Source organism: Lingula anatina, chromosome 9 (genome assembly GCF_051362555.1).
Source record: "Lingula anatina isolate TDL-2025a chromosome 9, LinAna3.0, whole genome shotgun sequence".
Classification (NCBI taxonomy): domain Eukaryota; kingdom Metazoa; phylum Brachiopoda; class Lingulata; order Lingulida; family Lingulidae; genus Lingula; species Lingula anatina.
In genome coordinates this window covers 11,224,596-11,252,179 of record NC_141775.1, presented here as the reverse complement: position 1 = coordinate 11,252,179, position 27,584 = coordinate 11,224,596, and the positions used below count along the sequence as shown (strand labels likewise).

At 37.0% G+C, this 27,584-nt stretch overlaps 1 protein-coding gene across 2 annotated transcripts in view; it reads left to right on the top strand.

The window, feature by feature from the left end:
- LOC106175953 (uncharacterized) overlaps positions 1-27,584 on the top strand; it is a 104,188-nt gene that overhangs the window by 7,448 nt on the left and 69,156 nt on the right. For both annotated transcript variants that reach the window (XM_086994941.1, XM_086994942.1), the window contains exons 2-3: positions 1,952-2,089; positions 24,541-24,650. In XM_086994941.1, the coding sequence (XP_086851067.1) occupies positions 1,952-2,089; positions 24,541-24,650 (248 nt within the window). The remainder of the gene's footprint in view (positions 1-1,951; positions 2,090-24,540; positions 24,651-27,584) is intronic.

Here is a 27,584-nt window from a genome sequence, read left to right as displayed (position 1 = left end):
ACCCAGTTTCTGGCTTCCTATTTATTGAATACCTGAAATATTTGTACTACTATGCTATGTAGTGTGATTTTGGTATGAAATTAGATTGAGGGAGTAATATATTTTCACAGTTACATTTTGATTCATTCATCAAAGTGAATCTGATTTGACAAATTGTGTTTTTATTCTCCAAAGTTAACAAATACAGGTCAAGTACTAGTATTAGTAATAATAATAAAAATGATTGTGATAATAATAATGATAATGGTTATTATGATAATAATGATAAGAATATGCTTGTGAGGAGCCACCATCTTTCTTAAGAAAAAAATAATTTAGAAGTGTAATTTGAAGGACTGAAACAGGTTGCCTGACCTCTGCCACTCTCTAATGAATACCAACAAGTCAAATGTGCCAACAACTGGTAATAGTCTTGATGATGTCACTGGATAGCCATATTACTTAGCATTGGATATATAATTGGATGTCCATTAAGGAGCTGGGGGGGGGGGAAGGATCTTGTATAACCATATTGTCTGAAGATGTCAATTTAACTACCTGGTCTAAGATAGGCTTGGTGTGAATGCAACCTGCCAATGACAATCTTGACAGATTTTCCTTCAAATAGATAATACCAGGTCTCCTCTTATGAACACAATACCGGTAACGACAGGCACTTCTGTCTACAGATGAACAGCACTTAAAGGACACTTCTATCTTAAAGCTGATCTCCAAAATCATAAAGAAATCCCATTTAATTCCATCTTGATATGACGGCAGCAGGATGACAGCTGAGTAGTTGGTAGATACAGTACTGTAACAGCTATGTTGATCAAAATGGAGATAAATAAGATGCCATTTTATGGGTAATTCTATTGTTGACAGAAGTCATAATGGGTAACTACTGTGATTTTTAGCCATTATGTCTGTGTTGGAATGTATTGTGACAAGTTAGAGACAGGTCTAGATTTTAGGATCCGTGGTTGCAGGGGGAGTGCCGGGGGGAGGGGGGTAGCTGTGTTTAAGATGCACTTCTTTTATAAAAATCTAGTTGAATTCCATAATGAATAGTGACACTTCAGCCTTTTTTAGCTTCAGGAACAATGAGGGATTTTGACATTTCTAAAAAATTTCAAGAAGAATCTAGTATGTATGACGTGTACTAGTAAGTGTATTTTGATGAGATTGTCTTACTGTATTGAAGTTACTTGGTCAGAGATATTATTACTCACATGCAAATGAGACTTCAGTGTCCTGTTATGAACTTAAAATGTCCACTCAACACCATATCACATAAAGTCTAGGTTACTTCAGTACAGGGTTTTTGGTTGTTCAAATAAATGGAGACTGTGTAAGGTACTGTAAATAAATCACTGAACTGGTCAAGATTTGCAGTGGTAAACTGTCCAGTTTGTAATATATTAGGGTTGGTTGCTGGTCACTTCCTCCATCCCTGTGCCTTCTCTCTCATACAGGGTGGATGCTCTTCCTGCTTTTTTATTTTGTCAGTGATAAAACATTTCCTTTCCTGTGAAAGTGACTTGGCTTGTCGAGTGCATCTTAATCTTTGGGTCAGTGTTATATGTTTGTGGTGAGGAATTTGAAGTGGTGTGTGTGTGTGTGTGTGTGTGTGTGTTTGTTTGTATGTGTTTGCGTACACAGCTTTTATGAAAATACCTGCAGCATGCTTTCTTTGATTTTAATGTTTTGTTATACATCTTTTGTTATAACAAAATAACAAAATATATGGAATTGAATCCCTATATTTAGTGCCTGATATACATTCTTTCATAACAGAATATTTCAATATTTTATTTATTTTATATAAATATTTTTCATATTTATATGGTTTCTCTCTTTATAATTGTATTTATAACCATTAATGCCATATATCTGAGTGTTTCTGTGATACATCCTTTTTGTACAATAAAATCTTCGAATATATCTGATCATTCAAATCAACTCATTTCAGGCCAAATGTGTGTTCGTACCAAGACGTGGAAACAGTTCCGATACAGCAGCCGTGCATACGCGCGTACCCGCGCATGGTCAAGGTGTGGAAGCCAAATTGCGGCTACATGAACAACTGGTGTGTGGGGTATGAACGGAGGTAAGATATATTATATATATATATATATACTTTGTATGGAGTGGTTGCTTAAAACAACTTGGTTCATGAAAATTTGGCATAAGAGGACATTCAGAACAAGTTGATCTGCGGACGTACAGGTCAGGGGACTAAATATGGCCGACTTTGAATTATTACCTCATGGTCTCCCTGCCTCCACCAGCACCGTCACTGCAGGGGCCTAGCAATTAAACCTTGGAACCAAGGCAATGATTTGATTGTTTTTTTTTTTTTTTTTTTTTTTTTTTCCTGAAAATCTGATGATCATAAAGCTATCCCCAGACCCCTGTAACTAAATTTCTCCTGTTCGGCCACCTTGAAGGAACTTTTTACGGAGTTATGGTTAAAACCCAACACGATCCTTGTTTTTTAATATCTTATTTCTAAACGATACATGCCTTTATTTTTGAAAATCGTGAACACAATTCTGATTCCCTTTGACAGTAATTTGATACATGGACTCTAGAATTATATTTCATGAAGACCTCTAAATTACCCATATTACTGGTCAATGTGTGGACCTTCATGCTTGAAAAGTACAAGAAACTGGTTGTAATATATATTCAGTTTGGCCATGGTCAGTACTCTGATATACCCGTGCCCTGCAATTGCACTACCTATTTTGAATTGCCCATTATTTTGTAGTTTCTATCAATCAAAAGTAAATGCAAAAAAAATTCAGAATACTTAGACCACCAGTGCTTATAAAAAAGCACATGGTAAATAAATTGATAGTTGTAAACCTATGCATTATCAAAGGTAAGGAACATCTTGTGTTGATTTCATTGCTTGATTCATCTACAGTATTAGTTTTTTCTGCCAAAAGGAAACAAACCTGTATAATCCGTGTTTTCTAGTCTGGTATGTTGAGTTTTAACAGATGGTTTTTTATCAAACCACTGTTTTTGAACCAATTTTCATTGTAAAATCCCCCCCAAACAAAAAACAAAAAAAAAAAAAAAAAAAAAAAAAGAGAATTAAGACATTTCTTAAAGCACTACACCTAAGCCCAGAGAAGTGAAATATGTAACATGATTTGTACATCCCTTTGGGCTTTTGACTTCATATAAAAACAAATCAGAAAGAACACAAAATTGCATGAGTGTGTTTATCATTAACACAAACTTATTATTTGTGTGTGTGTGTTTGGATAAGAGAGGTGCTTTTTTTACAGAGAAAAAAAAAAAAAATTATTCACCTTATTTTCTGTTGCAGTGTTTGAACAGTGATTTAAAAATAATGACCTTCTACTAGTATACACTTGACTTAGGGGCCAAAATTACTCTCATATCCAGGTTTTAGTAACAGCAAGATAAGAGGAGGATAAGTGTTTGTGTTTCTGCATCAAAGGATGGGGTAATTTACCTGGATTCTCACTTGTGCACATCTTGGGCATTCCCCTTTCTTTTCCTGGTCTTGAGTAACAGTTCAATTAAGTCAGAGGAAGTGGGGGATATTTTTATGAGGTGTGAAATTTCTGGGGAATGCAGTGAGTTACCTGTATGTAAATCGGCCTTGACAGGTGTTTAATGATCCCAAATCAATCCACGAGAAGGATAGATTTGCTTCTTGTGTTTTGGTGTTAAAACTTGCTCTTTTTAATAAGTGTTGCCCTGTACTGTTAAACAAATAGTTATCCTGTACTGTTGGTCAATAAGGGTTACCCTATATCACTAGTATGGGTAATGTTGGTCTGTTACATACTATTACTTAATTAAATTAAATCATTGTACTAAATTGTGAATAATCAATAAAAAGTGTTGAAAGAATCTATAATCATGACAGTCCAACAGTCAGCAAATAATTGAATGCTTTCGAAGAAATAAATGAAATAGAAATTGATTTAAATTTGTCACAAGAATCAATTATTGCAAACGTCTCAGAAAAATGGTACAAATCAAATTTGGATGTACGTCTATTGCACTTGTATTTATGCTGATGTAATAATTGCATGGAAAAAAATTATAAGCCATGATTCTGATATATCTCTAGAGACACTCTCAGCTTTTAATGCGTGTTCCATACTCCTTGTAATTCACACACCCTGAATCGATTTGAAAACTCACTTCAGACTGGAAATCAGATAGAAAGTCTAATTTGGAGTCCGAAGCTTCAATTAGGGCCTCCTCATCATGGTGCATTCCACCCACCATAATTGATCATTTAGCTGTTGGTTTTGCTGTTTCATCTGTCTTAAAGAATTGTCTGTTCATTAGTGCCACTTTGGCCATTGATTTCCTTATTAGGACTGCTTATCAAATTCTACTCCACGGGGGTATTTAAGTCTTACAATAATAGCATACAAGAGGCATTCACTTTTTAAAAATGAATAATGATATTTGTATAAAATACCTAGTATTTGAATGTCTCTTCAGATATGAAAACTGCCTTACTGTTTTTTTTTTTTTTTTTTTTTTTTTTTTTTTGGCTTGTCTGGTTGATTGTGAACACTTGAAAAACTTTGTATGACCTTGCTGGAAAACTGCTACCACATGTAGACTTACAAGTTTTATAGATCTTTTGGCAGATTCTGAAACACTGTATGCTTCTTTAAAAACCACTTTGTCCACTTCAACTATTACTTTGTCTTCTACACAGAACGTAGACTTGAAATTAAATAAGGGTATGGAAAGTATAGATTATTGTTTCTTCATTGAAAAATGTGAGAAAGAGAGGGAGATTGTGCATATTTGCATTGTGTGTGTGTGTGTGTGCATTTGCATATGTATTTGTATGTGTATGTGTATGTGTATGCATGTGTTTTGTATATTAGAGAGGTAGAATTACCAAGATCCCCCTTCCTTCAATCAAAAACATACATGTGTTCAAAATGTGAACACAACAACTGCATTATTGAAGAGTCAGTTCGTCTTAAGAGAGTTAAAAAGAAACATGCCAGCCTGCATTGAAAAAAAAAAGCCACATTTCTCTAGACCCCCAGAGAAAGCAGTGTATTTCCTATGAGACTATGAAATACATATGGAGGAGGTGTGCAAGCGGAGAGATACAGGCAGTAGAGAGAAGATACACAGCTCTGTGATACCATTGCCAGACGGTGTTTCTGTAACCAGCGTGTGCAGTTGATCTTGTCCACGGGAGGGCGGGGACGTCTGTGGATTAACAAGGTAATCCCACAGTTCTCCAAGGCAACTGTTGCTTCATTGATACAGTGCTCGTCAGCTGGCAGACACATGAACAAATATGTTCCAGAGTGGTTCCTTGCCCACGTTTGCCCTCATCAAACCAAAAAGGCTTAATTCACAGGACAGATTTTGTTAGATTTGAAAGCTGATGGTTTCAGCAATATATGGACCAGTCATGCCTGTTTTGGGTTATAAGCACGATTGGTGACCCAATGTATAAATAGTGTCCAATAAAATGATGAATTGAAGGATTCTGTGGAATGACTCGACAGTATTTTCACACCAAAATGAACTTTCATATCTGTCTTCTTAAATAGAGAAATTAATTGAAGTTTGACACGTTGTTCATCTCTCTTGTTTAAAAAAAGATTGACTTCTGTTGGAGATTATATTTTTAATAGGTGAAATGTAGCCTAAAGGAAGTCATTCAAACATGAAAAAAGAAGTGGTGAACAGAAAAATGAATGGACAATGAAAATAATTGTTAAATCACTTGCTCTCAAAGCCAAAGAAGAAAAGACAAAGGTTCACATTGAGACATTTTTGAGCACCTGAAAATGTTTGACCGGAAAACCAATAAAGTATAAACATAATTGCTTATTTTTGCAACTCAAGGGTTTTTGGAGAAGGAAAGAAGGTTCATTGAGTGCAATTTAAATGGCAGGTTATTCAGTACTGACAAACTTTTTTTGTCTCTGCATGGCAACATGGAAAAAAAAAGAAAAAGAAGGCTTCCAGACTTCATGCCAGTGTTGTGGTTTCCTTCCTGCATTATTACCAATACTGTTTCTGGAGATGAAAGGAGAACCTGATTTTTGTGAAAGATTATTTTTTTTTCGAGGATCAACATCAGCTTTGCAGCATAGCTTTCAAACTTATCAGCCTATATGCCCTTCCACAATTTTGAAAAAATCTGCAAGAAAATTTTAAATTGGAAAGAAAAAAGTTGTCTAGCTGTAAATCAGTTGGTGGCAATTTTCAAGATTGGTATCAAAGATATCTGTTATTGGTCTTTCTCCTGTACTGTGAGTTTTGTTGTAGTGAAGAAAAAACATTTAAAATGGTTTTTATCAGCGAGTTTTTTTCCACTTTCTTCTGAACCACTCTTTCCCATGCAGATTCACACACATATGTTTAAAATGTGTAGTCCATTTAGTTTAACTGGAAATTAACAAAATGGCCTCCAGATATTAGTCAATCCTGTTTCTCCCACCTTTTCACTTGTCTCTTACATTAAAAGCTGGGAGAAACTACCAATTGGTACTAATTTCTGTTGAAGAATTTAGCAAGAGTTTGGCCAGAAGGCCTTTCTGCAATGTTACATTTTGCCAAATGCTAAAACAAAATCAATTCGATGAAAATTACGTTACCATAAGGCAATTTTGTTGAGATAATTGGCAGTGTGGCACCCACTGGTTCAGGATTTCTGAGAAGAGGTTGAGGAGGGGGGGGGGGCACAAGGCTAAAAGAAATTACTTGTTCTCCTGGGTATAGCACTGAAACCTAAAAATATAAAAGAAACCTCTGTGTCCCCCCCCCACTCTCCCTTTTATCATGTTTTGGGTTAAATACTACTTTCCACTCAGTTATCACTGTTCAGTACAAGACTGATGATGGATCAATGAACAGAAATGATCTCCAATGAGAATTCAATTGTTTTTCATTGTTTTAAGCTAAACTTATTCATCACTTGGTATTCCAAACTCCAGAATGGCTGCTTGCTAAGTAAAAGCTTGAAGGTAAAAATTGATATCTGTGAAAAGCAAGTTTTGAAAAGCAAGTTAGTGCAAATTGATGTTGTAATCTCATTGCAGCTTGTCAACTTTACTGCAGTGCGTGTCATGATTGCCCTCATTGTAGCCTTACACAAATTATAGGCCCCCTGCTTCTTACACAAGTTTTGGTTGGATTAAATAACTTGAAGTATAGTATTACAATATTTTCCAACTGTTGACTGCTTATAACACAACTTTTGCATGAGGTTTGAATGAAGGGGATTTTCAGGTTAATTCTTACATAACTGCATTTGGTATTTTCATTATTTTTGAACTCCAGTTAAAATTACTCTCCTCTGACTAACATTCGTTTATAATAAAAGTAATGTTCTCACAAATTTTTAATTTAAATGAATTTTAAAATGGATCTACCATCTCAAAACAGCATGTTACTCTAATTGCTTTTTTTTCTTGTTCGACAATAATTTGCTTAAAATGCAGTAAAATGCACAAGTGGTAAAAAAAAAGAAATGATGGACTGCAAATCATCCCAGTATAGGTTTAAGTAGAGTCTTTTCTGAATCTTCTTTACATGTCTGTATATCTGTGCTTCCTAAGCATCTTATCTGGTGGCATTATACTGTGTTTGGGTGTTTGCTGATGGCATGCAAAGTCTTTAACAGTATCCCTGATCGTTTAACTGTCTGCCATAGCCTTGGGCAAATACTACACAACTGTTACTCCTGGCCTTAATTGCACCCCTTCTGGCAAGTTAAAAGGGATTTTCATCCACCACACCTTTCTGTGCACAGATATTGCATACAAAATGAAGAAAAGTTCAACATATATTTCTATCAGGGATGCCTATTTCTGTGCACATTAACATTAAATGTGCAAATGAAGTTGTAAACTCGGTGACACAAACTGGGGTTTCTCACCTCGGGCATCAACAGTGTACAAATGCCACTGCTTGAGTTCATGACTTCAGGGTACTTAACACAGCAAATGGCTGTCATCAATTCGCCATTCATCCTGTCAGTTAATTGAGTACACTTTCACAAATTTCTGCTAATTGCAGCAAGGTTTTTTTTTAATCTTTTTTTAAAAGTAAAGTGAAATTGTACATATGATTTTCCAAGCAGTAACAGTTGTTATTGTTAAAGTTGCCAAATTTTGTCTATCAAAAGAATGAGTTAATTTACTTTGATATCAATGTGAAAACGTCTGCAGTATCTGCCATTCACACATATACAAAAAGCCATTAGTGGCCTTGGGACATAGCCACAGCCTTCATGAATTCGGTATGGAACAGTTGTATGGAATTAGTTGAAAGCAATAAGTTAAGCAGCGTCCAGTGTGATGTATTGTGTAAGGGGTTGGTGAGGCGTGCCTTGGGGTCAGTATGAATGACCAGGGGTCACTAGCTTTTGCCCTGAGCTATTAGGCCCTAGGCTATGGACTTGTGTGTGTAATGTAATATGTGTGTGTGTGAGTGTGTATGAGTGTCTGTGTGTGGGTTGTTTCATTTGTCTTTCAAAGCTTTATTTTATAGACAAAGAACTATTTAGATCTTTATGCATATTTGTAAAAATAACTTAACATTTGTTTAAAATTCTTTTCCCAATGGTTTCTTTTTATATTCCTTGCTTGGCTGTTGAAATTTCTTCTTTAAAATTTTTCCATATTTTTGCTTCAGATTGATGGATTGATTGATTACAGTTGTTTCCCCATTGGATATTTTGCCTTTTGACACCTTGAAGGCTATTTTCCTTGAAGTTAGTCAAGTTCTGAGCAGGCTTTAAGTTCACCACTTATCTCTGAAACAATTTAAGTTGTGATGGGGGACAAATGATTTTAGATGTGTGTGTTGTGTGGGAACGGAAGGCTTTGGGATCTGTTCTTCTCCTGAGATCTGTAAGACAGTTCTTAGCTTTAATTTGAGACCATCAAAGGTTTAACCTTAAAATGGAATTAATTCTGAACAAGCTTTAAGTGTTCCCCGGTGTGTCACCAAGTTTTCCCTCTTGTGTCACCAGGTGTGACTTTTCACCCGTGGGTACAAAATATCCCATATTGTCCCCACAGGTTGATTGTTATTTCAGGCCCCATACATGACTAACCTATATCAAACAAATCATCCAGAGCACTGGCCAGCGGTCACTCAATGGACAACTAGTGGTCAGCCAAAAAAGGGGTCCTGTTATCACTGGGGCTATGGAGTTAATGGCCGTGGCATTTCCGACTGACCACATTACTTCCACGGAAATACTGAGGCCATTACAGACACAATGGGAGAGCAGTTACCTGCTGCTGGACGCTGGTCAACTCAATGACCGAATGACCAGAAGGGAAAACATTGGGAGAATGGACCCGCTGGGTTGGAACTGGGAGTAATTTGATCTGATTTGGTCTGACACTCACAGGCCCTTGATGTACCGTTGAATCTGCAAATTGGAATTAATTTTACTCTAGACTTACTTTTTGCTGAGATTAACATTCATCACAACCGACTTCATTTTTGTCACAACAATGGCAAATTTGGGAAGGAAAGGATTCTTTAAGTAAAAATTAGGCATTTTTGAATCATTGCTGTGGATTTTGCTTGATGGTGGTTTGGGCCCATGTTGTTATTGCTGTAAATGGGTGAAATATGATAGGCTGCACTTCTTCACCTGTTACCTATGTATATCAACCTTATAAAACCTGAGATCCCATGTTAAGCAATGCGTTCACAGTTTAAACTTTCACTGATCACAATCTAAACTTTCACGCCTCCTTGGGGAACTCTTATACGTACTCTTACTCAACATTTTACAAGGTGTCAGATTCTTCGCTGATCACTATTGAGTTTATCAAATTGATTGAAAATTCATTACAGATCATTATTAATTTAGACAAATTGATTGAAAATGGTGGAAAACATGAGAACAGCTGTGATATCCAACAAATAATTTCATAAGTTGTGTTATGTACATAGTGCTTTTAAAGAAACTTGTGGTTAAACTTTGAGTGTCACGATAGGTGATAAATTTTTTCAATGGTATGTGGGGTACAGGGTACAGCACACCTGCAAGACCAAGCCCTGTGAGTTTTTAAGGAAAATGGATGCCACAACAATGGACTTTAAGGACAACATTGAGGCAAACACTTAGAGCTAAAGCATTGTCAACTGAGGGGTCAAGTTGGTATTGACCTCGCCTTTCGTCGGGGACAGGGAGATTTGTGTGGGATTGACCGTGCAGATTAAGAAGATTTCACTTCTATTAAATCGCATTTACACTGAGTGACTTGAACCTTGAGCACTTTGAAAACATTGTGTTTACACAATTATCATGTGGTATGTTTGCAAACCAGGCTCGCGATCTCCATGTATATTTTATTACTGCAGTTCCATTTTCTGATGTCTACACAGATGTGCGCTATTGGTGCGCAATGAGATCCAAATGACTATGTGTAAACCTGCTTCGATTTGTGAGCTATTTGATGCACATTTGATCCTGTTAGAAGAACTGATGGGTATTTTGTTTGTGCTGCAATCCAGAGGAGTTGGTTTGGTCTGTGCCTTGTTTTCAACGATGAATAAAGTTAATGTGAAGATAATTTTTACTGGAGGCAATAAACACAGTGTGTGTGTGTATGTGTGTGTGTGTAGTTTGCGTGGATTGCTTGATATTATCAACCGCAGACTTTCCAACAATAAGTTGTGGCAAGATGTTTATCCCAAAAGTGATTGTTATCAGACGTAAGAACAATTGATACCTCACTTGAACAGGCTTCACAAAATTTTATGTATTACTCTGATAAATGAGTGTTTTTTAAAATACGAAGGGAAATTCTTGTGAAAATGGTCAATGAATTTTGATTAATGATTCATCGAGATTTATTTGAGGAAAAAAAAAGAATGAAGGGAAGTGGTCAGGATTAAAGAGGCTAAGAAAATGTCAAATATTTGACCTGTAAGTCTACTTGAAATGTGTGTGCAGAACCTCCAAAAAATGCAATGAAAATAAATTTCTGGCTGGATTAAAAGACAAATTCAAATATTTATGGGCTTATTTTTATCCCCTTGGGTTTTGTTTACAAAAAAGAAGAGGCAGATGGTGAGACTTAAAGTTCCAGAGATCTGAATTGCCTTTAGTAAAAATGAAAACAAATTTGGGATTCTTTTTTGTCTGATGACATGTTTTTTTTTTTTTTTTTTTTTTTTTTTTTTTTTTTTTTTTTTTTTGTAATTGTTAATTTGTGAGGATGGGGATCCAGCAACAGCCTACAGTTTTATAGCATGCCAACAAATGTCTGCTGAAAGATATACTCTGTGGATAAATTTTATGGTAGAAAATTTAGACAAAAGTTATATATCAGCATTCTCTGCAGGATTTTATTGTTTTTGGACAGGTCTCGTCGTTACTCAACTTACAAATTCAGACACACGTGTCAGAGAAAATCTACAGGGGCTGATTGTTACAGTGGAGGTCATGGAGCTATTATAATATACTAAATGGATTTGTTTCTTTTCCTTCCTGTGTAGGGTTCCTACTGGCTCATAAATAACCCACTGGAAAAGACGGAAATTCCATTTTAATAAAAAATTGACTGAAATATTGCTAGAATGTGCCAAGAATTTTTTTCGAAGCCGTAATGGTGTGGTCAGTGCACTAATGTGCCATTTGTCCTTTCACCTTATAAGGTTTTTTTAGACCCTTTACTTATTTCCTTTGAATTGCACTTTGTTACCTTTTTGTTGCTAAAACACTGGAATTAGAATGAGAACACACACACACACACAAATACACACACACACACATTAAAATCTGTGTTTAAATGGATTAAACAGTGTTTGTTGATGGGAATCTCTGACCAAAATTACACCCGCTCTGGCTTCTTTGAGTTCAAATGGAAAAGTTCTTATCATTTTTTTTGGTGGGTCCCTCAACCAGAGTTTGTTTATAAAATCCTCAAGTGTATTCTTTCTCCATCTTGAAGAACATAGGTGTGTATATTTTACAGATGCCACATGCAGGGCTCATTGCAGGGGATTTAAACAAGGAACCAACCTTGGGCACAGAGAAAACACTGAAGAACATCAGTTTCTAGCTGTTTTTATTTTTGTATGTCTTATTTTCCTTTTATGAGATGTGAAATTAACTCATATTTTTTGTTCATGTGTGTGTGTGTGTGTGTGTGTTCGTGTGTGCGACAGTGTAGAGGAGGGGATTGGGGGGGGGGGGGGGGGGGGTTAAGCCACCTTCCAGAAAAATAAGGCCAAAGTTGTTCAAAAAGTTCTACAAAAATATCTTTCCAGTCCCATATTCAACATTTTCTCTCTCTCAAGGATGTCGCGCATAGAGCGGCCTGCAAAACCTATCCACAAAGGTTCTGATAGAGATTCTGTCCCTATTTCTGTTCCTGAAAGCTATTAGTTTGTACCTGTGAATGAATAGTTAGACTAATACCTAACACACCTCTCCTTAAAAGAAAAAAAAAACATGTCTGCCATGTGCATGTTGTTTTGAGTTAACAAACCATACAGACATGTTGATACCTTAAGCTGATTTTCCTCTTATGACTTTATCTAAATTGTCTGGACATTGCTATTTGACAATGTCCAGCAGAGAACCAAGCAGGTGAAGTTGGTGCTGTACTTGATCCACTTAATTAAGATAACCTTGGGTACATAGGCATCTCATAATTAGCTTTTGGGAGGTAGGGAGGTTTGTTAACTACCTTTTTAAAAGTATGGTTTTTTTTCACATCTCACTCTTGTGAGGTAGGTCTCTGATAACGTTGCTCACTTCATTCGCAATTTGTTTTCAATTGTTTAATAGGAAAGTTGGGACATTTCGCCCAGTTTAAACTACTAGAAATGGGGAATATGAGTATATTTTTGTCAACTTATAATTGTAAGCAAGGTGCACGTCTTCCTTATTTCTTTCACAGTTTCTGTTTATCATAGAATGGAGGCATTTATTTCAATATTGTATTAATACACTAGGCAACGACAACCAGTTAAAAAGTAAAAGTTAAACAAGTACATTTGAGTATGGAGACAGTGAACCAGTGCTGCACCTTGAATAAATCACATGTGTACTGAAGTGTCAAAACACCTGTAGACACCTTAGAATGACATTGCACAGGTTGACAGACCAGGATGACATTGAACTGGTTGACACCCCAAGATGACATTGTTCAGGGCCCAGTTTCGTCAACACTGGATAGCACTTTCCAGGGGCGGATCCAGAGATATTTTCTGACAGTCTTCCAAAATATCTTTGTTGATCCATCCTCATTTTTGACCATCTTCCGACAGAAAAAGTTTAATATCCGTCTATGTAAACTTGAAAATCTGACCGTCTTCCGGAAGACCCAGAAGACGGCCTAAATCCGCCCCTGCTTTCCTATGGAAAACACTATCCATAAAATTGTTATCCTCTGGGCAGTTATCCTGTGGGTAATAGTAAAGTTATGTTTACTAAACACTAGATATTTATTTTTGTCTCTGATAATGCTTTCCAGTGGTTAAAATAGGCTGCTGTCCTCAGAATAACTTTCCGGAAAATATCAATTTTATCTAAAGGATAGTGTTTTCCAGTGTTGATGAAACTGGGCCCAGGTTGACATCCCATTCCCACAGATATTTGGATCGATCTATCTCCCTAGTAAAGCTGTTAGGGGATAATTGTCCTTACCCCCTAGCTGATTTGGTAGGCATGGCAGACACTAAACTAGTTAAGTTGATAGCAATTTAGTGAGACTCCTCAGGGAGTTAGACTGATCCAAATGGATCGATCTAGGCATGGGAACCCAGTCATAGTTCAGGTTGACACCCCACAATTACATAGTTCAGGTTGACCTTATTAGTCTAAGGTTACTTAATGCCTCTTAAATTTATGATATAACAAAGCAAATTTGATCATTACCTCACCCAAAATGATGTTTTTGTAAAAATGGACAGGTATAATTTGATAGGGATGAAATAAGTCAGATTGCTTGTTATAATGAGAAACTGTAGTCTGAATTAGAAAATGATGGCTGATGTCAGTGAGAGCAATAAATGAGATTTTTTAATTTGTGGATGATAGATGTATGACTGTAGGAAATTCTTAGGGGAACATTCTCATGGCTCCTAGCTTTCTTCTTTTTTTTATGCAGTCATTCTCAACTCAGCCAATCTAATACGTTACCAATGATGTTGATTAATTGTACAGTGTTCACAGCATGTTATCATGCAATCAAGGAGGGTAGGGAATACCCCCCCCCCCCCCCCTTAATCACCAATCACGAAGATTAAAACAGCTCAATCACCAATCACTAAGATATATTCAGGCCAATCACCAATCACCTAGAATTCCTGACTTACGTTTCACACAGAATATTGGGCTCAAATAATGCATCAAGTTCGAAAAATAAGGCCAATCACGCAAAACGCAGAAGGTATTCCCCACCCTCATCAAGTGTATTGATTTAGTAGTGATGAAGTAAAATTGCCTTCAGTATTTAGTAAAGAGCCTAAAAAAAGTGGGAAAGCTGTCTGTTAACATTATCAGCCTCGTGGGTGTGTAACAGGTGGAATGCACCTTGGTTAAAGGTAGACAATGTCTCTCAGCCAGAGGCGCTGAAAATTCTTTCTTTTTAAAGTCACCAGAGAGGATAAATATCAAACTGAAATGATGAGATAATATGCACAAAACATGTCAGACGTACAGAGCGTCTCTGTCATTATTAGATAAAGCATAAATATGTGTGATAACAGCCATAACAAAGTAAGGTCAGAATGCATGTTTTAAAGTGTAAGTAAGGCAGCTCGAGTCTTTGAGGACTCGTCTGTTGTCGTGTTGTGACAGGATACGTAATACTGTGTTGTAACGTAATTAGTCGTGAGACTCACACAAGGTTGGCAGCACACGTCAGCTGCCATCTTCACTGGTTCATTGCCCGTGAATGTACTACAGTGAAATTCCTGTGTCATATAGGATAACTATCCCCAGAATGTGATATTATCTCTCATTTGGCATGGAGATTACTAAGACATGGGTCAGTTGATAGCATTTTGGCTGGGTGGGTGGGTGGATGGATGGGAGGGGGGAGATTTCACAGCAGGGGCCAATTTCTTCAGTATGAAACATATTGACTTTTAAAAAGATTTGACTTAAATATCCTTTGATGAGCAAATATTTTGGCAAAATTTTTATAAACTTTACTGAAGTCTTGGTACATATGAAGCACACAATAAATCTTGAGGATGTATTTTTACACACAGTGCATTTGTAGAATAGATTGATGCAATAATTCTTGGATAATCAAGTTACAACCAGGACCCAGGTGAACACCAATGATTAAGTTACATTATTTTAGTACATAGACATGACGGAAAGTGTTATTTAATTGCCTCTCACAGACAAAGGTTCAAATGAAAATGAGACATGTTGATGAATGATTAGAATGCACTTAACAGTGCAGCACACTGGGCTTTGTCCTGATGTCTTCTCGTTTCAATTTAAGTTAGTGTATGCTTAAAATATTAAAGATATCCTTTTTTAAGAAAGGTAAGCAATGGTCTTCTGATAAAGATGTACATGTTAGAGTTGTTTTTACATTATAGTTTTAGGCTTCTTTTCACCTTTAACTCTAGCTTCAGCCCAAACTTGGGTGTTCACAGTCACCAGACATTGGCATTGGACTAATAGATTTGATGCTGGATTTGGAAAGAAAATAAAAAGAATTTATCTGAATAACTAGTTTGATCGTGCTAGCAGATATTTAAGTATTAGTTTTAGAATGATTTTCAATCATCTCTAGAATTCACCTTCAGATGTATATTATTCAGGGTAGTGGTCAAACTGAGGTCCGCTCTTCCTACTGACCAGTGGGCAGAAAAGTTCAGGACACGGTTCGCATCACAGTCAACTTTTTAGCTTTAACATCACAATGACAATCACTTGCGTAAGGCTCCAATATTAACCATTATGTGTAGTCAGAGTAATTCAAAGGTGACGGGTAACTTTGAAGGACAAAAATTTGGACCCGCATGTAGTGTCAAAAACTTCCATCAACTTTAATGACTTTACATAGTTCTGTGACTTAACATTAAAAGAAGAACATACACTTTACCCCTAAGCAGTTTACAAATGTCTTGTGCATGGGTTTAAAGTTTGTTGAAGTTCTTATTCGTCTTTCATCGTATTGGCTGTTCAGGTTAAGAGGACTCTTTGCGTTAATTTTGACACCTCTGAGTGTGTTTAGTGGCCTCATTGACGTCCCTGAGAAGACTGGGATTTCTAGCAAGGGGGTTGTCATATTAGCTGTTATATACCTGTTTAAACTGCAAGAATTGACACATGCCATGATATTAAATCTATCTTCCCACATTTTAACATCTTTGATCAAATTTGAGAAGTAAAAATGCTATCAATAATAAGCACACTTTTGTCAAGGGTAAAGAAGATTTCATTGCTATAGTTTATATTTTTTCAAGGGAGATGTTGCTTAAGTCCACTTTCAGGTAGTTTTGTTAGGATTGATATTTAAAAAACAAGTCAAGCTTGTTGGTTTTGTTCTTTGAGAGGCTTGAATTAACACTATTCCTAGAATTTGCTCAGTTTTCTACCTGTTTTGTACAGAGATTGGTGGGTCTAAAAGCCCCATTGTCCCTCAAATGGTTATATCACTGATACAGATATTAAGTTTTGTTGTGTTGACAAGATCAGAAGGTCAAATTTGAATCTACATGAATTAGTATTGGCTTTAAACATCGAATTAATCCAAGCCTTTGGAATCTGACAATAAATTGCAATCACCACACTAGTACTTAGGCTGTATTCCCAGAGCTTTTAGATCGATCTTTCCCCGCGGGGAGTCTCACTAGATTACTGTCAGATAATCTGGCTTAAATGTCCATCCCGCCTACTACAAGCTGTAAGGGGGTAATTAACTTTCGTGTCCGCTCGGCTGACAGCTATTTAGCGTGAACCCCTAGGGAGTTAGGTCGATCTAAAGTAGATCGATCTAATCTCTGGAAATGGGGTCTTATATTTATTTTGTTGATCACTACCCTCTGGTTTTATGTGGGGATATCAGTATATGGGGTAATGCAATCAAGTGCCGATGTCCGTAAGTATGGACATACTAGTACGCATATGTTTTAAAACGTACATCTTTATGTAGCTGAAGTTTGCCTCTAAATACAGCCACAATTGCACTCCTGCTGTAGTGTGATAGAAATGAGTATCAAAATAAATATGCGTAAGAAGCACTTAGTTTTTGGTTTCACTGAAAGCAAACTTGGGGCCATTAGGTAGATATTTCAGGAACTTGGGAAAATAGGACATTGTTTTTCTATCATGTTTGTTCTGTAAATTGGTGGATGGTCTGGAAAATGAATTTTGTAACCATTTTTGCACCTTGACTTCATTTTCTGGCGATAGTCCTAATAGCCCCCCTCTCTCCCAAGTTATGATTATTGTATAAATTTGAAGTCTGGATTTTTAGATATTAAATCCGTCATTTGCTACAGTCATATCATTACTTTAAGGCCTCTTGAGAAGTAACCCCAAAAAATTTGGATTTCCATGAAATTGTTATTCATATCATGCCCAGGTCAGTTAAAATGTAAGTGTCCGCAGTCTCACATCACTGCCTGTGTGCTGTATTCAGGTGTGCCGTGTTGTGGTTTCTAGTTTCATGTAAATCTCTTGTACTTGGGTCACCTCCTGCTGGGGATTCACCTGTCATGGTACACTGGAGAGGGAAAAATCAGGGTTGGGAGACGGAGGGGGGGGGGGGGATGTTGGTTGGTTGAAGGTATTTTGCTTAGCTTCTATTGATTGCAATCAGTTTTAGTTGATTTTCTCATTGACTGTGAAATTCTTAGTTTATGTTATGTATTTGTCAATTTTGCCATTTGAAATAGATGTACAGGGGTTCACTACTTTGATAAATTTTGGGCTAAATTTTTTTTGTATTCTGTGTGTTTTGGACTGATCTGTTTTCAACAAGCTACATTGATGAGTGCATTGTGGAGTGTTCCTGGATCAGACATCCCCTACCGAATGAACAACATGGCACCTCAGCTGTTTTGGCGGAAAGAGATGTTATGTAACACAGTCAGTCTCGCATTTCAACATGTAGAACCATAAAACTCCCAAACACTTCACCAATTTGACTCTCCCCATTTTTGTTTGTGAGAAAATACAACAACATTTTGAGTTGAACATGGGAAAAGGCCAAAATATCCATCACCAATTTTAGTAAACGAAGAGAGAGAGAGAGAGAGAGAGAGAGAGAGAGAGAGAGAGAGAAAGAGAGAGGGGGGTGTTAGTGCCTCCACCCACAGTTTAGCTTGTCTTAGAAAGATTCTATGACACAGAAAGTACAGCGTTATGCAAAGGAATCTTAAACCTCAAAACACAGTATCAATTGTTTCCTATTATTAGCGGAAGTGCAACAATAACTGTATTAGTCCCAATGAACTCTAATGCCTTCAATAACAAGCACAATAACAATAACAGTGCTTATATCAACAGTTTACTTACAGGGGTAATACACCCTCCCTTGTTTTTGAACAAATATGTCTATTAATAGCTCCCCAAACCAGCACCCAGAGTGGTATTATGGCAATATTGTCCAGTCATAGACTTTTCAGAGATACTCGATCTTTACCTACTCCCCAATAAGACCCCATTTCCAGAGATTAGATCGATCTATTTTAGATCGACCTAACTCCCTGGGGGTACACGCTTAATAGCTGTCAGCCGGGCGGACATGAAAGTTAATTACCCCCTTACAGCTTGTAGTAGGCGGGACGGACATTTAAGCCAGATTATCTCATAGTAATCTAGTGAGACTCCCCGCGGGGATAGATCGATCTAAAAGCTCTGGGAACACAGCCTTAGTCTTGTATTTTTTTTTTGTCTTTTAACAACTTGTTCAAGGTGGTGGTTTTGAGAGGACACTTCAGTGTTGAAAAAAACTTTGTGGTTCTTTTGAGCATTGAGACTGTCTGCTTGAAGCCACTGCATCTGCTGAGAAGTTAAAAAATTTTTTTTCATATAATTCAAAGAAAAATATTTCCAAGTTGACACCTGTTGCTACTTTTATATCACATGCAAAATGTTACCAACCAGTTAATAATATTTCAACAAGAAATGTTTGTGTATGTGAGAGAAGGGAATGGAAACAATAGAATCACTTGTTTTCAGGACAACATGTTTTCTTCTGTCAGGATGGCATCATCAGAGGACCTTAAAAAAGACAAGTAAACATGATGCTGAATCAGATATACATGTACTTAATGACAAACTGATCTAATTCTGTTCAATATATGGCTGTTCAATGCAGGGTCTTCTGCATTTGGTAAAGCAATCTACTGTGGTAAACCAGGGCTCAATATTTCAAAGCGGGAAATTTGATGGCAGCCCTACTAAGGCAACCACAACATTGTATTTTTGCAATAGAACCGAATTGCTCTAAAAGATGACACATGTGTAGAAGGGTCTTTTTGTGCGGTATCAAAACAACCGTCTGTTCTCCTTCGTTTCCTCTTTGACCACCGCAGCACACCAATTGCCCCATAATGACGTGTGGTTTGCCAACAAGATGCAATTATTCCCAGTTTCCGTCAGCGTCTAGACCTGGGGATTGAGTCATGGTGTCTTGGTTTTGCTCAGAGTCAGTTCACAGGGCAGCGGTCCAAACCAGCTGTAATCTGGCCCTGGAACGGCTTTGTTTGTTCACTTGGGTTTGAAACCAGTGATTGTTGCAAGAATTGAGTAGAGACCACAGTTGATTGTAGATGGATTGCAATCAGTTTGCTTAATTGAGTTGACAGATCACTGCAAATCACTTGCCGTACTGCTCTTAAAATCGTTTTAATTACTGCTTTTATTGTATTATTTTACATATACATTTATTCTTTTACTCATCTTGTAAGGTGGTATTAGTAATAAATAAAAGTAATAAATTAATTATCAAGTGGCCGTTGAATGAGATTACATAAAACACACACATTGGGAGTGACTTTGAACACCCATAGACACTGTCAGCCCCTTGTGATATAAAACAATCAACTTACTCCACGCCATTTGAACTCTGAAAACTGATAAAAAGATCTTCTAGAGCTGTTTCAATCTATGTCACGAGTGAATGCCCCAATAGTTTCTCTTTTTCTTTGACCTTTTTTCCTCTGTTTGAACAATTACACACATGGACTGCGTTCCGGTTCCTAATATTTTTTGTTCCTCACCTGATGGGGTGAAAATAGTGGAGTGAAAACACTGTGATTCATCCCATGTGTTGAACTTGGTTACTGAACTATGAGAAACCACCACACAACCAGCAGTAACCGCAGAGTGGGATGTGTACACTTCTCACTTTGTTGCTACGTTTCGCTTATTTCATTCATTAATATCACAAGAAGCAGAATTGAATGCTTCCTTGTCTTTGCTCTTGAGTCTTGTTGGTAATATCCAAAGCAACCGAGATTTGATCAAGACCATACTTTAATTTTCAGTTTAACTGATAATCTTCAGCCTTTGCTGTTTGTTGAAACTTAAACCTACCTCTGTGACTTCTTTTGAAATTGCGTGAGACAGTGTACTTTTTATGCCAAAAAACAAAAAAGGAAGGTAGATATACGAGAAAGGTGTTGAAATCAATATCATTTTAGCCGTATAGGTTGGGTTTCATTAACAAGCAATGTTTTTAAGCCTTATGGCAGATGTTACCACACTGATCAATCTTGCTCACACACACACACACACACTAGCTCACACACATGCACGTATTCATGCACACACATACACACACACACACACTAGCTCACACGCATGCACGTACTCACACACACACACATACACACACACACATACACACTGAAATCCATAAGAGATAACTTGGAGAAAGTCTGTAAGAAAAGACAGAACATACAGTGGTCTTTAATTTTTTATTGTACATACAATTCAGTGCAACCTGAATCAGATGTTTGCCTACAGTGTGTCCCATTCTTCTTGCCTTCTCAAAGTCTATTGTAACTGTGTCCCACGGTCACAAAGTCTTTTAACAAGATGCATGCTCTCCCTATTTAGGGTGCATTCAGAGCTCGTTGATCTACAGACTAACTAGTCTACGGATCAAATTAGTGAGCACTTAACAATGGATGACTGCCTTCCAAGTGCGCCGTTCAAGCAGGAGCAGAGCAATTAAATCTTGGCACGCTTTCAAGTGGGTTACACTATATTTGATCCATGGACTAGTTAGTCCTTGCATCAGCTGGTTCTGAATGGACCCTTAGTAAAAAACAGGCAGACACTTGACAGACTTCACTGTGGTGGATACAAAATTATTAGCATGGGTCTCCCCCTGCCTTCTCTCTCTATATGAATTTGTCTTCATCTTTTAAGAAGTAATAGAGCTATTGGGCAATGGAAAAGGCACTCAGAGAATAAGGCACTGAGAAATGTTCTTGTACAGTGTGAAAAACTGTGGCAAATTGAATGAAAGTATCTTAGGCTTTATAGAGTCAAGTACAGTATTGTGTAAGCCACATGACTAATTTTTTTACCTGATCAAAGTTAAAATAAGTCCAAAATTATCCTTTAAATGTTTCAAAGAATTTTTAGTCTATTTCAAGTTGCAAAGCAAAATTTCATGAGTTAAGGTCGATTTTCTACAGTATAGCATGTATAGCCTAGATTTGTGTTTAAAAAATGATGATGTATAATAGCTCAAATCAATGTGCCACTGCTTTAACACAGTGCTGACTGAAACCGTGAATTGCAAAACTAAAATCTTCTTCTTGGAACAATCACTGACTTAAAATACTGTTGAAGGATTTCCGGTCTTAAACACCACATTCTCAACTCTTCTTAAATTTTGTGTGACATTTTCCAGTTAACAATAGTACTAATGTTACTAGAGAGAAGTACATAGTTGTTAGCTTCCACCCAGACATCATTAAAAACCACCCAACTTTGCCAACATAGGCCAGACAATGCTTGTAATAAAAACCACAAATTTGCAAGAGGGACAATCAGTCTAATTTTTTTCTCTTTCATTTTTTTTTCACATTGTTGAAATGTAGTTGCTTGATCACATTTGCGGGCATAGAAACTGAGTACCATGAGGTCATTATAGAGTCTTAACCTTAAAAAGATGTATAGGTTTTGTATCGGTTGCTAAGAAGGGGAAGGATGCGTGGTTTGCAAAACAAGACTTTGTTGTCGAGAATGAATTTCTTTGTAGTATCACATTAATTCACCAATTAGATTATTGAAGGTCAAAGTTGCGCTACAATTGATAGAACGGCTCAGGAAGGGGTTATGCTAAGTCGTCAAGGATTAGCCACCAGGAATGAAGACTTATGATTGTCTGTATTTGTTTTATGCTCAATCTTATTTACTGGGTAAACAAGACAGAGGTGGAAAAAAAACCCAGTCTAGTCAACACACAAATATTGGTACAAAGAATATCATTGAAAACCTCATTTTTAATCCGGTAATCCTTTGTGCCCTGAAGTATCGACTGATTTTGCTTCATCGAAACAGTTGTCTGTCTCGGGTGTTATGTACATAGTCTGTCTAACTGGAGTAAAACTGAAATTCCTGACAGGTGCCCTTTTCAAATTTGATGTATAGAAATTGATCATTGGTATGAAATATTAGTACTATTTGACCCAGACAGCCTGTGGGGACTTGAACAAGAGTGAAATTGAATGTGTGGATTTTCTGCTTAGAGGCTAACTTTTTTGTGTTTGTTTACACACACACACACACACACACACACACACACACACACACACACACACGTGAATGCACAAACACATTTACACCCATGTACACACACATGCATTCACATACAAACATTTCACTATTTGGCACTTAACACATCTGGAAATTGATTAAGTATGCTTCAAATTCAAGATTGTTTAAGTACTAGCATTTATTTTATTTTTTGGTTGTTGGAAGTATTTAATGTCTGAAAAGAGTTTTGTGTTTAAAATTTGTGGGTACAGTAGCTGACTTGATGGCTTCCACAGACAGTGAGTGCCCTAGCCACTGAAGATTGCTCCACATTGACTTCAAGTAAAGTAATTGTCATTGATCACAAACTCTTCATTTTCTGACAAATATATTTATCTCCTTCATCTGCTCTCTAATGACTTTGTCCTCAGAGTAATGGGGTGTATGTACAATACTAGCTTTATATTGAGATAGTTTATTAAATTATTGCAATCATAATCATCTGTGGCCTATGTTTTGAGAGCAATGCCTGTCCAAATTTTAGCCACTGCCCATCTGGAAATTATTTCCTCTCTTGGTGTACTGTGATAATAGTGAAAAAAAAGCATTCCGTATTAACTGCTTTTTATATACATGATGTACAAACTGTGTGTGTGTGTGCGCGTGCGCACGCGCACCCAGTATATCAATTTGTATAGGATTTTATTTATTCTTTGGCCTATAAAGATGCTATGATGATGCAGGCAAATTTGAGTACTTTCATGTATGTGTGTTTGTGCTGGCATGTGTGTATGTGTGTGTGTGACACTTTAATCTACGGCCGTATTCCCAGATCTATCCCCGCGGGGAGTCTCACTAGATTACTGTCAGATAATCTGGCTTAAATGTCCGTCCCGCCTACTACAAGCTGTAAGGGAGTAATTAACTTTCGTGTCCGCCCGGCTGACAGCTATTTAGTGTGAACCCCCAGGGAGTTAGGTCGATCTAAAGTAGATCGATCTAATCTCTAGAAATGGGGTCTACATCTATGAGGAAGTCATTTTTAACCCTTTCCAAACACCCTTTACGTATGATGTACATGTCAGAGTCACAGCGCATGTAACATACATCACCTTTCATGGTGCTGTTACATTACTGTCACCATAACATGAAACAACGATACATTTTGTCCTTAATTGGCAGGGGTGTTCTGTCACATAAAGAGTGCAGTTTGGGAGGACGCGGCTACATATTCTGTTCTTGAGCAGTTAAACGGTTTTTCAGGTCATGGCAAATAGCTTTTAAATTGCTCTTTGTTATTTATATTGCCATGTTATGTGCAATTAAGAAAGCATTTTTTGACTTGAAAAGGAGAGATTCTACTTTGCCTTTTTTCTATCTCTGCTTTTGATGAAAGATTTTTAAAATTCGTTCATTAAGGAGGCATCTATTTCTCAATGATAACATAATAAAATCCAGTGCTGTAATTATCTAGCAAAAGGATCTGCTGTAATGACTGTTTACAGAAGCCTGATTTTGTTAATTTTTTTTCCACCCATATTTGTACCCTCTTTTTCTTGACATTTAAACAAAAAAGTGGTAGATTAAAAAAAAATCAGAATTGACTGTGGGTTTTTTTTATTACTGTGACTGTCATGTTGTCTAGTTTGAATTTTTAACATATATACTAGTAATGGACAATTTAAAAATGGTTTTGTGTTTGTCTTTGTGCTTGTTCATTGCATTTTGTCCTTATTTGACACACTTTAAGTCTTATTTGATTAACTGACCATGTGTCATAAGTACAAGCTTCAGTTAATTTTCATTAAACAAAAATGATACATTATTATAATTATTCCTTGCAGAACGAGTTACTACACCACGTACAGACAAGTGTACCACACACAGTACGTAACAAAGTACAGGTGTTGTCACGGATGGCAGCAACTTAATCAGGAGACAGGATGCATGTATCGTAAGTACTCGCAATTAGTAAGATTAATTGTATCAATTGATTTATCGATTATTCAAATGTTGATCCATGATTTGGCTGGCAAGGTCAGAGGTCAAGGTCAGAGTTTGGTTAGGTAATCAGTTGTTTGATTGGTAATTGATGGGTCTTAATTTTGTAATTACACACTCATTAATTTGTATCAGATTTTAATTATGATATTTACCAACTCAATGTTTTGTTGATTATACCAAAAAAAGGGATTTAAGACTTGTTAAGATTTTTTTCTTCGTTTTATATAAAAATTTTCAAATTGATAAATTAAGAAAAAGACAGATATTAGAACAAAAAATGTATGGAATTTGTTGCTACAAGAGAGCAGAAATATATCCAGGTGATAACCTTGCATCATTTTTAACAAGATGAGGTCCACAAGGTTATGATGAAAAATGAGAAAAAAAAAAAAAAAACTCCCACATATTGGAAGTTCCATTGAGGTTTTCTCCACAGGATTTCAGAGCACATTTTCCCATCCAGATTTCAGCATTAATAGAGCCATAAAGCAGCTAAATCAAAGACTTTATATCTACGCAGGTGAGGTTCAGGTGATAACCTTACACCACTTTAAACAAGCTAGAGGTCGTCAGGTGCCTGTCGCTGCCCTAACCCCGTGACAGCGTTTGTTTGTGAAGCCAAGATTATCTTGCTGATTGTGTCTTTTGATCCAAAACGTTGTCACTCTGTGGGATCCAGGAGAATAGGCGAGGGAAAGAGCATGCTGGTTCCGTAACCCTGTGACAGAGCTCTCTTGTGAAATCGTGATGAATCTGATGATTGTGTCTCTTGACGTAGGATTGCATTCGCGTTCAATGATCTGTCCCTTGAGAAGCTTTTTTCTCTAAATTTTGTAATATTAGAACCCCTGGACTCATATTGAAATTGATTTGAACATTGGCTGTTTGCCATGCATTAGAGGTTGATTGTATGAGCTCCTGCAGAGGCTTGCTTGAATAGCTGTATGCTTAGAGAGAGAGACTAGAGTTGGAGGGGGGGGGCTTGTTTAATGAAAAAAAATCATATTTTTAGCTCTATTCAATCTCAAGGGGTATAGTAGACATAAACTCCAAGACTTTTTTAATCTTAAGTATTTGGACTTTTCAACCCTTAAGGTCATACAAGCCACATAAATAACTAAGGTAATTAATAAGCAGGACAAGTATCACTGGGTTCATAAACCTGCCGAGTGGAGCGTGGATGTGAGAAGCAGTGAAGCATGTAAGCAGTTAATGTTATCATATTAACTCTGCTGCAGCGACTATCAATTAGCTGTGGCGGTGTCATCAAAGGGGTCTCATCTGGGAGTTTAGTCGCCAGGTCATACGCACAGTGTACGATAATTGAGGTCAAGGTGGTGACCTCTTCTGGTGTTCTTGTGCTTTTTTTGTTTTGCATCGCCTTTGTTTTAGGGTGCTGTTCTCTTGTTACAAGACATTTTGAGTAATGAAATATTTTCAAAATTTTTATCCAGCTAAATGAGATTTTCAGCTGTATGATATCAATAGAATGTACACTAATCATTGTGGAGAGAGATTAAATCGCTGGTGGATATCAAGAGGTAATTTTCTTCTTAGAGCACATTCAGAACAGATGATCCATGGACTAACTGATCCCCTGACTAAACATGGCTGACCCCACTTCAAAATCAATGCCGCTAATCCCTGATGGTCTCCCTGCCTCCACACGTGCCATAAAACACATTTCAGAATAATTATCACAGATTAGAAATAAAACAGTTTTCATTTTAACCCATACCCGTTTAAGGTCATTGACAACCTGTTGCTTGTTGGGAAGGCACCTTTAACATCACTGCCTACAAATGTCTTCTATTTAATAACAACTAAGGGGTCTGCAAACTCTGTACACTGCTGCCTTTGAAATAAGAGGCGCAGATATTGGAATCAGGTTTACGGAATGAATAGTCCACATGGAATTGAACGGTTAACTGATTCAGTGATGTGTTTTAATGATGTAAAGGGGTGATGGTATTTGGGGTTCAGCTTCTTAATGGAAAATTGTTCTACATTGGAATTGGAAAAATAAACCATATTTCGTGATGTTTTTAAAAGAGCAACCAGTTTAATGCAAAATTGTTTTATGTGAAATTGGCTAAATGCACTCAAAAGGGAATCGAGATGCGTTTCACTACTAAGGCATACTGCTGAATCTGGAGGCAGTTTGAGAATATAAGTGCATGCACACATTTCCGAGCCACACAGTTTGAATTGGTTTGAACTAGAAAAACATTTTCACATGTATATTGAGGATGTCCAATAAAAAGGGCAGCAGATTTCACCCTACATTTCCTCTCTCACCTGCGCTCCCCCCCCCCCCCCCACCCTACCCTTCCTTCCCTTGTGATAAATGAAATATGTGAAAAATGGCTAAATGGAGCTAAGAATGTGTCTTATCTCCTCATTGGGAAGGTTGGAGGCAAGGTAAACAATTGTGTGTTTTGTAAAGGATCTCTCCTTCTTCAAAGTTTAGATACAAATTATTTTTATGCAAAAACTCAGGATTTTAAAAAGTAAAGTGCAATTCTCATATACTGCACTACACGTGCATCTCAACAGCTTTACATTGGACACCTGGTCATTTTTGACCCTGACACAGAATGCGCGTTGACGCTTTTGCCCTTGCCTCCATGGGTGATAGCAACCAGTGTCTTTCTATATAAACCCTCTGTGATCTTTAAAAGAGAGGTGACATCTGAGAGGGTAATTTCAGTAAATAGGTTGATTGCAATTAACAGGGTTCCTGATGTGTCTAGTGTGTATATGGGCCAAGTTTGGTTGTAGATGGATGAAAACTTAACCCTGCCCAAACTCTAATTCAGGCTATCAAATGCACAGGTTTTTCAAAATTGAAACATGCGAAATACATAGATCAGTTGTTGTACTC